Consider the following 14,820-nt stretch of genomic DNA (forward strand, 5'->3'; position numbering starts at 1 on the left):
GCAACAAACAGTAGCGATATTATAAATTTATTTATTTCGAGATATTACCTCCACTTGTTAGCAATCGCCAAAACTTAAAATACTGTACAATTTACGAGACACTAACTTTTATGTAACTGTATACTCGGTGTAATTCGATCCATGGGTTCATACGTATACCTAGAACCACAAATTTCCTTCGATGTTCTCTAATGCAAAAAGAAAGAAAAACAATGTAAATGAAATCTCAAACGAAACTGACTAGTTTCAGGTGCATGAAGTATATCGCGTTAACTCTTTCTGTGTCTGCTCGTCGAAACTAAGCTAGTAACGTTACGCAGAAGAGATTAACACCACGGAAAGTAATGAGAAATTGTATATTTTTTTCAGTTTTAACATTTATACATCTTTGAGTTTGATGTAATATCTTCATCCATCTTTATGATATAAAAAAAATTTTACTTATGCTATCTTGAGACCGGCGATGGAATTCTCTAAAAGCTGGATAATAGAAAGAGGAAGAAAAGAATTAACGAGCGAATTATTTTTTTGTTTAATATCAATGCGTGTTGATAGAATTTACCTTGAGATCCCATACTACGAGTTGACCGTCTAAACTGCTCGTACTAAATTCGTTATCGGATACTCTGCGTACGCAGTTAATTGTATTTTGGTGTATACTGTCCAAGGCGTTGTCGTTCGTATCGGTTCTCGCTTGCCGATCCAACGATTGGAATTTACGCATCGCCGATAATCCGGCAGCTTCTTTTTTTTGTGTGTTGTCTAACTTCGATACAAAACACAGTTGACCATTGTTGTCTATGGAATATAGCATGGGCATACAACTATGACCCTAAAACGTAGATGAAATTAATATACCGTTCGAAAAATAGCGAAAATAATCTTCTTTTTTTAAAAAAAAATATATATATATATATATAAATACCGCGGCAACAATGGAATTGGATCCCATCCAAACGCAACTTAAAAATGGCAAATGCTTTGTGTACAATCGTACAATTGCATTTCCTTTGGTAGCATCCGCGATGCATATAGATGAATTGTGCGCCACCCAACAAATTTTATTACCGCAAGGACTAAATGCAACAGAATGTATCCAACCCCCTAGATACACAGAAAAGAGAATGTTTGGCAAGAATGAATACCATTTACGCTCGCGATAAGAAAGTAACTTTGTCTACCTCCATTGGGACTGTTTTGGAATTCGGCGAGTAACGTTCCTAAAGTATTACTTTGACCCCAAGGACTTGTCCCTGGCGCATCCTCCATGTCGCTGATAAAAGCGCTAAAGACACGAACTTTGTAGTCAGTGGATCCGGCAACCAAAACTTTGTTGTCTGGATGCCAATCGACTGTGGTTACAGTGGACCTTAACGGACGCTTTATATGCTTACATTGCCACCAATTATTCTCAGAGACAAAGTAACATACAGCTATTACTCTACCTCCAGATCCGACGGCAAATTTATTTTCTATAAATAAAAAATGTAAGCAATATATTAATTAATTCGACGAGAGGATTGAATTTACTTGAAACAATATATATATTCGTTGTACCTAAAGGAGACCATTTTACACAAGTTGCAGCTCGATTTATTCTTAAGAGCACCCAAGCTGGATTCCACTTTCCATCTCCTTCTTGCGTCCAAACGTATGCATTCTTATCCGCGGAACAGGTTACTATACGGTTAGTATTCGGTGCCCAATCGAGTCCCATGACATGCATATCGTGTTCTTGTAGATTCTGCAGTAATTTCCAACCATTCGATGTACGTTTGTGAACTTGAATCTCGTTATTATTTGGACAGACAGCCACTTCTGTGGGAACACGTTAAAACTGCTTATTCGTTAAGGGAGAAAAATTATATTCGATTAAACGAACGTCAAACCTTTTTTGTCTTTATTCCAAGCATGACAGCTGATAGCATCGACACCTAAGCTAAGAACATCTGTCATTTTGCCACTGATTTTTACAGAGAATTCGATGAATTTACATACGATATTATCCGAGTAAACGGGCGATAATGAAAATTATCTCTATGAATCACCGCACCTAACTAGGCAAAAGACGGGTGCGGTCGCGTATTAAAAGTAATTTATTTATTTCAAATGCTGTGAATACTGATTTGTAGGAAGATCTTCGGAAATTCGTGGACTCTGGTCAGTCGACACGAATTTCCCAAATTTCTGGCAAACGATACGGCACGCAACACTCTCCCTAAATACACCGGAATTGACAGTTCATCCGCCGACAGCGGGTTATCAAGGCACCCTTTAAGGTTATGTTGTTCGAGATAGTAATATATTCCAAAATGCTTGCCACTTTTTGTCGCAGCGTCCTCTATTATATCTCAGTGCCAACTTTCTTTAAAAAGTGGCGAACAGTATTTAAAAGTATTAATTATAACGGTTTAATTCTAAGGAGGGTTTAAAGAAAACATGTATTTAAAGTACAGATAATAGATTCAGGTGTTTCGTTTATAACGTCATATCTTTTTCTTGATACCATTAGAAAATTACTCTTTTTTTATTTTTACATAGACTATATAAAACAGTTTATTCCATTTCTTATTTGTGATATTCTTTTAACGTTTCAATTGATAATCTATTTACAAGAATTGTTGAATTTAGTGAAAAACAGATTTTAGGTTTGCTTATCGTACAAAGATTTTTTTTCAACGAAAATCCATCTAGCGGTAGACAGACTAAATTAATTTTAAACCTATGTTCAGTGTTCTCAACAGCAAAACGCCCAAGTGTTTTGCAATGGGTTTGTAGCGAAATAGTTGGTATTCTTGACATTGAGCATGCCTAGACAGTGTTGTAAGATACGAAGATTTCCGACTGCAGCGCCGTCTGCGGTACAGTGAGGAAGTTTTGATAGTTTTCATTCGGTCCGTACTGTATTCAGTGATGCTAAAGATAATGGCCGGAGTATCGAGAATTTCCCCCACCATGCACACAACTCCACGATCCGCGCGTACGTGAGCCCAGCGCTTCGGATGACTTCGGACAATTTCGAGAGTTGAGAGGGACGGTGAATATGAGTCTTTCTCTCTCGCTCTTGAAACGTTGAGATTCCATTCGCCGGCGCCGGCAAGGTCACCGTTCGGGGATCTTTCGTCTCACTTACTCATGCTGCACCTATCACGGACTTTTCATTGTTGCAGGCTTAGGACGGTATACGACAAACGGCAACCCCAGGCGCTGGCAAGCGACACGAGCCATCGTAATGCGATTTTGACTCGCCAGACATTGTCACTTTCCGACTGATATTCTTCTATATCTTTTATTAGCGTTGCCTTATTAATTTGACCATAAAGTTGTACATTAAAGTTAAACATTGTTTAACGTTTTCAATACAGTAAAGTTTAAACAAACTCCTGTTGTGTGTGGGTTTTTTTTTCAGTAAGTGTATTAGTATTAACTTTAATCGTAACAAATAGGTTTTGAAGGGTCTACCGCTCGTGAATTATTCCGCATCTGGTGCCATGGGTAACATTCTTGCATTTTATTTTCTTGATTCGTGTCATAGTTTGATACATGATAAAATACGAAATACAAATATAAGATTGACTATTATACTCTTTTACCTAACCTTGCCAATTATTCCGCAGTGCCGTATCTTATTCATATTTAATTGCTTCCTATTCTAATGTCGATGAGTCCTTCTCCACCGTGTTGTTTGGAAGATTCGTCTGCGTCATTTCCTGTAGTAGGGTTAGCTCCCGAACCGGGATTTCCGATGTTAGAGTTTCCAGTGGTCGGATTTTCCTCGTGATTAGGAAGTTCATTTTGGGGTGGTCCATTAGTCATTGTCTCTGTTCCATCGACGGTAGCAATAATCATCTGTAAGTGATCCTTCGGTAATGAAAGTCTTTCTTTTGTAAATTTACCTTATTATTATTAGATTACCCTATACACCATAAGGTGGTTTATGAATACGTAATTCGTCTGTAATAATCAGTCGACAGAATGGTCCACATAACGAGTTAACGTTATTTATTTTTAAATTAGCCAACCAAAACGGCGTGTACCATTCAATATAAATAAATTCAATAAAAGTAACACTTTACGCGGACCACTCTGTATACGGCATACCATGTTGCCGGTTTTTGGGTTATGGCAAACCCATTCAGCATTGGTAATGTCTATGGCAGTGCTTGGTTGTTGCTGCTGGGGATTCCAGTGTTGCAGGTGGTGTCTTCCTGTAACAAATCCAGGATATGGGTATAGTGGTCCAGGTGGTTGGAAAGATTCTCTATGCTGATGGAATGTTTGCATAGGCTGTTGAAACGATTGTCCTGGTAGCGAACATGATTGTCCTGGGGGACACGATTGTTGAGGCCCTCTCCATTGTCCACTTAAAATGTCTTTCCAGAAAACACTGCCTTCAACCACCGACAATAACAGGATTACAGCGACTACGGCCTTCATATCCTGGAAAATAGAAGATTCCTTATCAACTAGTTTCGATAATAATAATTGGCAGAGAATCCCTAAATCGTTCAAAGAACCGCGTTGCGTTTCCAGGAACAATACGAATACGATCGAGGCCAGGGACGTAGCTCGCTTACCGTCAAAGATGCGCAAAGGTCAAGACACTTTACCGATCAAAATCGACGATTCAACGCGGAACCACTGGATTTGGTACTGAATTTCTTCGAAACGTTGGTGCCTTTTATGGCGGACACCTTGCGTACCTACACGCGCGCACGTTCCTATCCGTTCGGCAAATAGTATTCTAAACATACGAAGCCTCTTTACTTACGTGGATTTTATTTCATCGACGGGAATAACCGTTTCACTCTGTCTCTGTCACGCATCCAACTGCGCCTACGACGCAGACAAAGAAAAAGTTTGCAAAAGGAAGCTTTGTGTGAAACGATGGAAGTATGAATCAATTTTCGCTCGATGATGATAATTTATTGTAATCCATACCGGATACAGTGTGAAAGGTCGTGCATCGCGGGTCAAGCTTGGCAACCTATTTACTCGATTCGAGGATTTAACAAATCAACGACCGCGACACAGAAGCGAAATAAGCAGTCACGGTGAAATAATTACAAACTTATGGGAGTAATTTATTAACTCTTTGCGGATGAAGAAACGAGGGGTTGAGAATTGCAGCGGTGCCCCTTCCAGAAAAATTCTTATCGATTAAACATTATTTAATGCCTGTTTCCCAGTTCAACACTCGAGGTGCCGATGTCTGAGAGAATGGGTAACAACATATCAGCCGCGAGGTCGAACAGAGGTGATTGCAATAATGCGTTGAGCTTATCGCTCGGTAGCTGCTCTACCATATTCATGATTTTGCCCGCCATTGTTTTCAAACACGCTATCTTCGCTGCCCTGATGACCTCCAAATGGCCCGAGTCGAGTTTGGCGATGGCATTCAAGATTCGATCTTCGTTCTCTTTGATGCTCTTGAGGACGTTGTACTTGGCCGCTGAGACCTCCAACATCGCATCCACCATTGTTTTCTGTTTCGGTAACGCGGACGCAGGCTCTTCCAGATCCTGGCTCACCGGGAACTTGTCCGTCAACTTGTCGTTTAGGAATTTCTCATCGACGGGGTATGTTTCCAAAAATTTAGAATCGGCTCGCTTTGACATCGCCATCGCGGCAAAGGAAAAGGCCTGAAAAATTAACGACAATGATTATGGAAACAGAGAATCGACGATACCGATCGGAATAAATGAAACTTACCAGGAACAAAACCGTTCTCGACATCCACATATTTCTAAGAAATTTTGCTTTCGACTGAATGCCAAAAGGTTCCCCATTCCCTTATATACCCCGTGAACTTGCGATAACGCTTTGGCTTTCTCAAATTGCCCATCCTACCGGGCATTTTTGGAAAGCTCGTAAACTTTCACTTGTGCCTCGGTGCTTTCCACTATCAGATAATCCGTTAATCACCGTGGACTCTAATCGTTTGGTAAAATGGAAAGTTCTTGGTTTCGTTGTATCGAAAAAATAGATCTCCCCCTTTTCAACAATAAAATAAATAATAATTATTCGTTTATTCGTTTATTAATTTCGTTTATTTTTTCATGTAAAATTTCTTAATTGTCCTGTGTCGTCGAATGATTTTGGGTGTTCGGAACGCTAGAGTCCGATTCCTTATCGCTGAAAGCGATTTCGTTCTGCGCGTTCAGCGAATGTCCCGATTTATCCGCGTCGTTCTTTTCACGTTTGCAGATGTCCTCTACGACGAAGGTGGCGGTCATCAGTACGGACACTCCGGCGAATATCACCCACATGATTAACTCCAGCGTGACCTGTCCAACAAAATACAAGACAGTATTGCGTTACCCAGACGTGGAAACGTCACAAACGTACCTGAGCGATGGCTTTGAAGACGATCCTCGCGTGAGTGTTCTGGTAGATCCATACCCATATCATATAGGGAAAAAGAACGCCGAGCAACAAAACATCCACCAGGTTCAACGCGAACACCGCTACCAAATGCAGCACCGATAATTTTCTACGGAACGTGCAATTAGAATGGCGCGTTACTTAATGCATCTCGATATAAGCAACCTCGGTTTACGTAGTTTTGCTTTATGTACCTCTTCGCTTCTTTTACGACGCTATTTTCTTCGGCGTTTTGATTAGCTTGATTTTCAAGGGTTAGCGCTATAATCGTTTTCCGTCCGTTACGCATCTCGTACGATGTCGATCTTGATTTTTCGAACGAGCGACTTGCACCTCGACATTGGACAATTTGCGATCGGAGATTTTACAACGTTGACATGATACGTCTCATAAATTTACCAAAACACGAGGCACGGCAACGAATCGTAAATAAAATCGACGAAACGGGAGGGGAGGTGAATTCGCCGTCACGAATTTCTCATCTGTTTTACGTTTCATGTCGATATACAGAGTGATACCAGAAGTACGATCGTCACGTTGACGAAGAAAATTGATACGGGAAAATGATAATTATACTTATTTTTTACAAGTACCCTTCGCTTTGTCGCTAAGAAGTTAACTCAAGGACATTTTCTACTCAAGGACATTTTCTACTCAAGGACATTTTCTACCCAAGGAAAGTAAACATTTGATCTTGGATCTTATGCAAAATTATCGTTTATTATGCGCATACATAAAACATTGGCTATTCTACGATCCTCGTTAAGTACTAGTCGGCATCTAGCTACACGAGTCTGGGACTCGAGCATCTAAGAAGCAATCTTATTGTAATACTTTTTGGTATCGCGTGACCACGTGTGAGACGTCCTGTGGCAATGTTCCATCCATCTTCTCGCGCGTAGGCCTCAGACCCCTGCGACTCGAACGTTTTCAACCCTCCGACCGATCCCATAAATATTCGTATCCTCTGTGTCTATTGAAGAAGATTGACTAAATTAAATAATAGTTTTGATATTACCAAATGAATTTATCATTATACATATTGATATACAGGGTGTCCCAAAAGTCGGGGAGGAGTCGGAAATGGGGGGTAGCTGAGACGATTCTGAACAACAATTTCCTTTGCAAAAATGTCGGATGGGGCTTCGTTAAGGAGATATTAAGAGAAAACCCCGACCAATCAGAGCGCGCGTATGTCGTTGGAGCGGCCGCGGTAGCGAATGAGCGCGGCCGCCTAGCGCGTAGCCTACGCTCAACCGGCATACTCGCGCTCTGATTGGTCGGGGTTTTCTCTTAATATCTCCTTAACGAAGCCCCATCCGACATTTTTGCAAAGGAAAAAGTTGTTTCAAATCACCTCCCGAACCACCCCTTTCAAGGACCTCCAACATTTTTGGGACACCCTGTATATGTATATGAATATGCTTATATATATGCTTAACATCAAACCTACCATTCAGTTTAAACAAATTTCTTTAATAGACATAAAGGGTACGAACATTTATGACACTGACTGTAAATATCGTCGTAACTTGAAACCGTACATCGAATAATAACGAGGAAACTATCAAATCTTCGTTAAAAAGAAGCTTCTGCAACACGAAATTTACGTCACTTTCCTTCAAGTTCGACCAAGGCCTGACTAGTGCTCTATCGACACTTCCAATCGCATAAATCACTTATTGACACAACGAATGGAAGTGTCAATAAGTGAGAGTGGCTTTCTTCTATGGCACAAAGTGACGGTGACACAATCGGTGGTTAATCATTATTATGGTAATCGACCCGCTCAGGGACGTTCGTCGCGAACTCAAACAAAATCTCGACTCTCGTTCCTCGTTTGGTCGATTAAGCGTTGAGCGCGTCATCGGGTGAAAGGACGTCAGTAAACTGTTCGCCGGCCGTAGCGAGGTATCTGATTCGCACGATAGCCGTACGGTTGATTGTTGTGACGATGTTGTCTCCTCGCCACCTGTTGCCTGTAGACGAACAACGGCCTGAAGACCTTCGCGTCCTGAGCCTCGAGGTCATCCAGGTCACCTTTAGAGTCTCCTTTGATCTTTTCATTCGGTTCCTCCTCGACGGACCTGGACACCCTCGCCCCTGCGTCCCTTGGTACCTGATGCCCCATGGACACTGGCGATTGCACTCTTTCTATTTCACCGTTGTTCTCCAGGCGCTCTTTGGACTTTCCGTAGGCCTCGATCTGAAATTGTATACTTCGTTGGTCGATCTCGTCGGAATTAATCTTACACGTCGGACCGTAAACATTATAGATAATTTTCTCTTTCGCTTCCACGTACCGCGCGCAAGGGTCTCGAACCGACTTCGAGTTTCCCTTCGACTTCCTTTCCCAGCATCCGGTCGATGTCGTCGTTGCTCATCAAACTCTTTTTAGGCATTCCGTACGCTCGAACTCCTGGAAGGTCTTCCTCGGAGTTTATATGAATCTTCTCCACCTTCCCATCGAACCCGGTTTGATTCTCTATGTGCACTCTCCTGGTGCGGCTGTTTTGCCGGAACCTTCTCGGAAGTCTGGATGGAAGCCCTGCCTTCTCGCTCTCCGAGCTCGATTCCCTCGAATCTGAGAGATCTTTCGGCGATTTCGTTGCGGCGTCTACGTCGAACGACGCGACCAAGCAGAGAATCTGGAGCGGAAAACGAGAGACAAAGATCTTGTAAAGATTTGTAAACGATTGAAATGTTTTTAATTGCGCGTTCTTTTAACTGGAATTCTTTGCGTACTGTAAACTCGGCACTGCAGGTTGCTGATTTATTCTCTGTGGTTTAGCGATAGCTGTAATTGTTATCGGAAAACCCAGGAGATTAGAGAATCCCTCTTGCCTTAGTTATCGTTCTTAGTTTCCGCGCTGGAGTCACGTTCGAAACATCCCAGAGTTTAAGGGGGTAAATAGATTTAAAACTACATTTTTTTTAGTGATTTGTATGAATTTTTATAGCAAGGAAGGAATGTATATAATTTAACGAAACTTTGAGGACATTTTATACATACATTCAAGTAAATATTGTAATTTTTTGGTAATATTTCCTGCTACCACAGTTTTTACTTGAAATCAATAGAGATTTACATTTACTTTAACGACATTTCTTTCTTTCTTTCAAAAAACGTTATACAAAAGTGTCAAAAAATTATGCCGTTACGTTTAAACGCCTCTGAAAATGCAATATTCAATTTTTTAGGTAGGAATTTAGGTTCATATAGAAGAAAGACACGTCTTTAAGGTAAATTTAAATCCCTATTGCTTTCAGGCGAAAACTGTGGCCTCCAGAATCCACGCGAAACATCTGCGTTTGATGGTGACCTCCGTGGCAGCTGATATCTTCCACGTTTCCCGAGAAAATACTTCAAGAAATTTACAATATCTACTTGAATGTACGTGTAAAATGTTCTCAAAGTTTCATTATATTCTATACATTCCTTTCTTGCTAAAAAAATTCGTGCAAATCTAGACGTATTTTCCTTCTCAAAAGGAACCGAAACGACGAAGAGTTTGTTCGAAACTGCGGAGGGTGAAATGTTCTTACCAGTAGCAGGGTCCACACGGCGGATGTCATCTTATTGCGCGCAGCTCTTAGGCTTCCAACACCGTTTCCTTTCGCGTCGAGGCTTAAATCACGATTGAGGGAACCGATCAACCGAGCATCGGTTATATACGTGGCGCGTTCATGATCTCGAAGAACGCAATCGAGCTGATATGGCACACATGGTATGCAGATTTCCTGTAGAGAGGGAATAGTCCTGTTCGCGGTAAGAATCTCGGTTGTTGAGCTTCCAGCAGAAGTCGGTGAGTCACCTTTGGGAATAGTTTCTCGAGGAGAGTCGGAGAAAGATGGTCCCGTTGATTTTTTCTCCTCCGTGAACAGGCTTTCGCGAAAGTTTTCCTGCCCGAACACCTCGCATTCCTCCGCGATCAGGCGATCCTTTGATCGCGACGATCCTGTGGCGGTATCCTTTGCAAACTTTTCCGCTCTCACCGTGGGAATCTCTATCACAGAAACGCATCGCTGCCAGTTTTCATAGAAGTCGAGCAAGGATGATCGGCAAACTCTAAACAATGACGGTGGGTTTCTCAGAACTTAGCCTGCGATAGAAACGAGCTGAATTCGACTGGACATATAGATAACTCGTGACACCGACCACGTAGGAAAAATAAGAAGAAGTCAGAACGTGGAAACGTTAGAATAAATTGTAGAGATAAATGAGCAGTACAGTTATTCGACGGTTACTTCCAATTGCGAGAGGTGATTTATTATTTGACCGATCGTTTTAAAATAATTGTATTCGAATACGCTGTCGGTGAATGAATAGATTTAAAAGGCGAATGACTAATCGATTCCGCCCGGGGGCATTAACGACGTCGCGTTAATTGATGTCTACAAATGCCCATTGAAATACATTCGTGGAAAAAACTGGTTTGCGAGCGTTCGCCGAACGTCTTTAACGAGCGCAAACATCGTTAATCTTTCTTGGTATCTAACTTCGATCGCCGTTTGATTAGATCGAACCAAGATTATGTGGGTCTAGGTCGAGGCCATCGCCGTTATGAAAAGCCACGGGATCCTTCGTTTCCGTGTACGACGACGGAGAAATGTTTCGTAATTCCTTGTCGCGATTTTCTATTCATCGCATAACCGAGTTTCTAAGAGGCCCATCGATCTCGCCAGCAAAAACGCGTCGATCCTCTAGAACTGTGCGCGAACTGGCACGCGTAACTGCATTTCCGTCCTGGAATAAGGTCGAGTGCCAACGTTAACGCGCGTACGTTCGCGAGATATAAGAAAATATAAGAAAGAATCCAGGAAAGGATCGCAAGCCATCGGAAAGCTATCGTTGGTAACAATTTTATTGGGTTTTGCAACGTTCTACGTGGTACACATTTCTTTATTTCCACAGAGGACGACGAGGAAGAATGAATTTTGAGTGGTACACAAGATCCTAAATACGTAAATGTCAAGACCGAATATAGTTGAACAACGTTCAACATACGTCGAAGGAAAGACAACAGTGCCATCGAGTAAGATTTTCTTTTTATTCATCGGGGATATTTTTCCCCAGTAAGACAAGAAACTTCATTTCTTCAGTAATCGTTGTATCGAGACCCGTAGCCATATCTGCGCCTGGGATAGTAGTCGTAGCTGGAGTATCTGGACCGTTCCTGCGCCTCCTGTCGATACCTGAACAAAGGCCTGAAGATGATGTCCTCCGCGACCTCCATGTCGCCAGTTTGTCGCGGATACGCAGCGGCGTCGTCTGTAAAGATTGGCTCGACGATCCTCCAGCGTTGCACCACGACAGGAGCCAGGAAGTCTTCTGTCGCCATGCTCGAGGCTACTTCCGGTAAGAGCTGGACCGGCAGCGTTCCTTCAGTCGGCGACGACGCGATCTTCATCTGAAAACGATATACTTGTTTCAGGAGAATCGTTTCGTCCTCGTTCCGGTATTCGTATAAGATATTTCTCGACGTGGATAAATCGCTTCCACTCATCGGTGACATTCTTCGCCAGCGGGAGGAACGTGGAAGAAAACAGGCGAATGCTTTGCTACTCTCACTTTATTAGGACCGTCTAGTGTTTACATTTTGCAACGATCGCTTTGCTATGCTTTATATTATCCCCTCGTAAACGGAATTGCCCGATGGATTTACCTCCAACGGGGTCGTAGATGGTTTCCAGTAGTCAGGATCGATGGTCAACGACGATTCGTCGACGACGTTCTGAGCTTTGCTCTGGATCTTGTCGCTGTTGTCATTGAGGAACTGAACCTGATTCTCCAGGGCGTCTTTGTTCAGCTGATTCGGTAGGATGGCCACAATGGGACTGTTCACCTTGCCTTTTTCTGCATTCGAAGGATCGATGACCGCCACGATGGGGACGGCTACCTTCTTCGAATCGTCTTCTGGCATCGGTGCGTCATGCGTTAGCTTGTCTTCCAGGAACTCGGTTTCAGTTTTACGTTCCGCGTTCGATGGTGACTGTTCCGTGTACTCTGTCCACTGGAACGGGACATCCTTCGTGGGCTGAACCGCTCCGTTTCCGCTTCCTTCGAAATCGAGGGACTGTTTGACACGAAACGAAAGGGATTAGTTTAGTTTAGTAATAAAACGAAGGGGGCAATTAAGTTGATTATTTCACGAATGACTTTTCCAGTCAGACCTTACTCGCGATTAGAAGGAATCCATCGAGACAGATGGAAACACGGAACCTCGTTACTCTAAACTTCACGGCGCAACGTAAACATTGGACGTGCATCTTCTTGCGCAATAAACACGGCGTGCTTTATCGCGGCCTACAGAAGATAGAGATCTGCCTCGATGGAATTTATTCGTTGAATTGTTACTCCGTACCTCAGACGTGTATTCGTCCTCGTCGCCTATGAAAGGCTGGTTCTCAGGCGAGGTAAACTCGCCGGATTCAGCCTCCGCACGCTTGGCTTCCGTGATATTCCTGCGAACGTCCTCCAAGTTCTCCGTTGGGACCACCAGAATATGCTCGCGTTTCGAGAGTACCTTGAACCAAAAGGAAACTGTAGTCGAAGATGTCGGAGCTCTTCGATCGGAATCATTCTATCTATCAATGATTCTATCGAACGATGACCGTCTCGATAGAAAAATATTGAAACTCGCCTATCCCCTGTAGTTTGCCTTGTTTTTAATTCTGAGGTTAACTGCATTCTATCGGTAGGAAAGAGAAATTAAGAAAACAAGGATAGCACGTCTTCGTCCCGAGTATTTATTATGCTGTTCGTCGCGTGAATATTTTTTTTTTTTTCTTACACGATGAATGGCAGCGACGTATTTGTTTACATTTTACTGGTACATACCCTGTTCGGATCGGTGGCTGGCAATATGTAAACATTTTTTTTAACGACGAGTCCATTTAGCGACGCGTTGCTGGCTGCTTGCTGAACAGCGTCCTGGACGACAGGATCCTGGACGACGGCTGCTATAGTTTCGTTCTTATCGCGTGGCGTCGGTGGCAGCAGGCTCTCCAGGTCTTCGGGATCCAAAGGTTTCGCAGTTGAAACGTTTCCGTGGAGTATTACCATACAGCAGACTGCTATCTGAAACTTGCTAATCTAATAACAAGCGTCATAATTTAACACGTATCGAGGCGACCATATCTCGAACCCTGCTCTACTAACATTTAAATAACATTAATTTTCGTGAAAAAGAACTCAAGTTTCATTTACTCGCACCATAATTTCATTTATTATCGTAAAAAATTCGAATCTTGTAAATCACTTCTAACTCTACCAAAGTTTAATATATATTACGTAACGTGACAGTGTTCGAAATACCACTTTAGATCGTTTAATGTCTGTACCCCTCTTCAGTACCATTTTGTGCTTCATCGCTTCAGTTTTAGGGTCCTTCGCCGCTTTCCAACCGTCTCGGATCTTCGTCTCGACGAAAACTTCGCAAACGCTTCTTCGAGTCTGACCACTGATAACGGTTCGCGCTGGTTTTATACCGAGTGCCGAAAGAATTATCGTTTTCCCGCTAAAAGACGCGAGTAACAACCTTGCGGTACATCGCTTTGGCCAGGTACACCTTGAACCTGTTGCCTAGACTTCAATCTCCTGTTTACTCTTTCACGGCTGCAGATGCGAATTGCGTCCAAATTTTACATCCTCGTTAGGATCTCGTTAATTGGAATAATTGGAACGTTGAAGCGTGAGTTATTGAACGCGCAATTGTTTTCTCGCCGTGCAATTTAACATCGCTAATCTTCCGGTGTGTTCTCGAGAATTAATTTAATCTGCACTCTTAGGGCTAATATTAGGATTAATCTTTCGATAATTTATTAAAAAAAGCTTTCATTGTGCCACATCTGAATCTCCAAAGTGTCCTTTCGCTCGACTCCAGGAAAACCGAGTCCTGAGATTAATTCTTACTCCTGTGCGAAACGAATCCTGCCGTTCCCCCGAAATCATTGCTTGTGGAAGTACTTAGATCCTCGACTGGCCAGGGTTTCTAGATCGTTGGGATTCTTCCAAAACTGATGCAGCACTTAGTACGTCGCTGACGATATATAAATGTTTAGCAATCGACTTAGCGGCTACACAACCGGGTATAAAAGAGCAGATACCACTTCCTGGTCGTTTAGTCTGTATCGAAGATAGAAGCCAGAATTGTTCGGAAATTTCGAGCGGTGACCACTGAAATAAATCAAGAATGGTATCGTCGGTTGCTGTCTTTACCTCGGTCCTCCTGGGACTGATCCTCCAGCGATCAGAATGCGTCGTTTTGGAAGCATGGGAGTCCTCGACGACATCGCAGCCTTCGACTACGTCTAATTTGTCGTCCGACCTCGATGATCAGATTGTCACTTACGTAATTCGAAGTGTCGACCAAGCAGCTGACGGTACTCTCCAGGAAGAAGTTAAGGCCAGTCCCGAGCAAGGATCCTCGACCC

The 14,820-nt window shown here is 42.7% G+C and overlaps 3 protein-coding genes across 6 annotated transcripts; all 3 read right to left on the reverse strand.

Moving 5' to 3' along the window:
• Nucleotides 1-337: 337 nt before the first annotated feature.
• On the reverse strand, nt 338-4,898 carry LOC128872876 (actin-related protein 2/3 complex subunit 1A-A). Of its 2 annotated transcripts, none has more exons than XM_054116006.1 (8): nt 4,772-4,898; nt 4,102-4,440; nt 1,890-3,849; nt 1,558-1,818; nt 1,182-1,472; nt 926-1,104; nt 563-832; nt 338-480 (listed from the first exon to the last, which is right to left on the reverse strand). In XM_054116006.1, exons 3-8 carry the CDS (start codon nt 1,954-1,956, stop codon nt 442-444), a joined length of 1,107 nt encoding a protein of 368 aa, XP_053971981.1. In that variant the 5' UTR covers nt 1,957-3,849; nt 4,102-4,440; nt 4,772-4,898; the 3' UTR covers nt 338-441. The 2 variants fall into 2 exon arrangements, with proteins under 2 accessions (XP_053971981.1, XP_053971979.1); XM_054116004.1 differs by lacking the exon at nt 4,772-4,898 and adding an exon at nt 4,578-4,748.
• A 2,185-nt stretch (nt 4,899-7,083) lies between these two features.
• On the reverse strand, nt 7,084-10,090 carry LOC128884710 (uncharacterized). Its single transcript, XM_054138290.1, has 3 exons — nt 9,931-10,090; nt 8,688-9,032; nt 7,084-8,590 (listed from the first exon to the last, which is right to left on the reverse strand). The coding sequence occupies exons 1-3, from the start codon at nt 9,958-9,960 to the stop codon at nt 8,267-8,269; spliced, it is 699 nt and encodes a 232-aa protein (XP_053994265.1). The 5' UTR covers nt 9,961-10,090; the 3' UTR covers nt 7,084-8,266.
• A 1,213-nt stretch (nt 10,091-11,303) lies between these two features.
• On the reverse strand, nt 11,304-13,904 carry LOC128873041 (uncharacterized). Of its 3 annotated transcripts, none has more exons than XM_054116323.1 (5): nt 13,703-13,904; nt 13,226-13,480; nt 12,750-12,911; nt 12,051-12,461; nt 11,304-11,795 (listed from the first exon to the last, which is right to left on the reverse strand). In XM_054116323.1, exons 1-5 carry the CDS (start codon nt 13,754-13,756, stop codon nt 11,484-11,486), a joined length of 1,194 nt encoding a protein of 397 aa, XP_053972298.1. In that variant the 5' UTR covers nt 13,757-13,904; the 3' UTR covers nt 11,304-11,483. The 3 variants fall into 3 exon arrangements, with proteins under 3 accessions (XP_053972298.1, XP_053972300.1, XP_053972299.1); XM_054116325.1 differs by having other exon boundaries at nt 11,306-11,795; nt 13,226-13,465; nt 13,742-13,904; XM_054116324.1 differs by having other exon boundaries at nt 11,309-11,795; nt 13,742-13,904.
• Nucleotides 13,905-14,820: the final 916 nt, after the last annotated feature.

Source organism: Hylaeus volcanicus, chromosome 2 (assembly GCF_026283585.1).
Source record: "Hylaeus volcanicus isolate JK05 chromosome 2, UHH_iyHylVolc1.0_haploid, whole genome shotgun sequence".
NCBI classification, from domain to species: domain Eukaryota; kingdom Metazoa; phylum Arthropoda; class Insecta; order Hymenoptera; family Colletidae; genus Hylaeus; species Hylaeus volcanicus.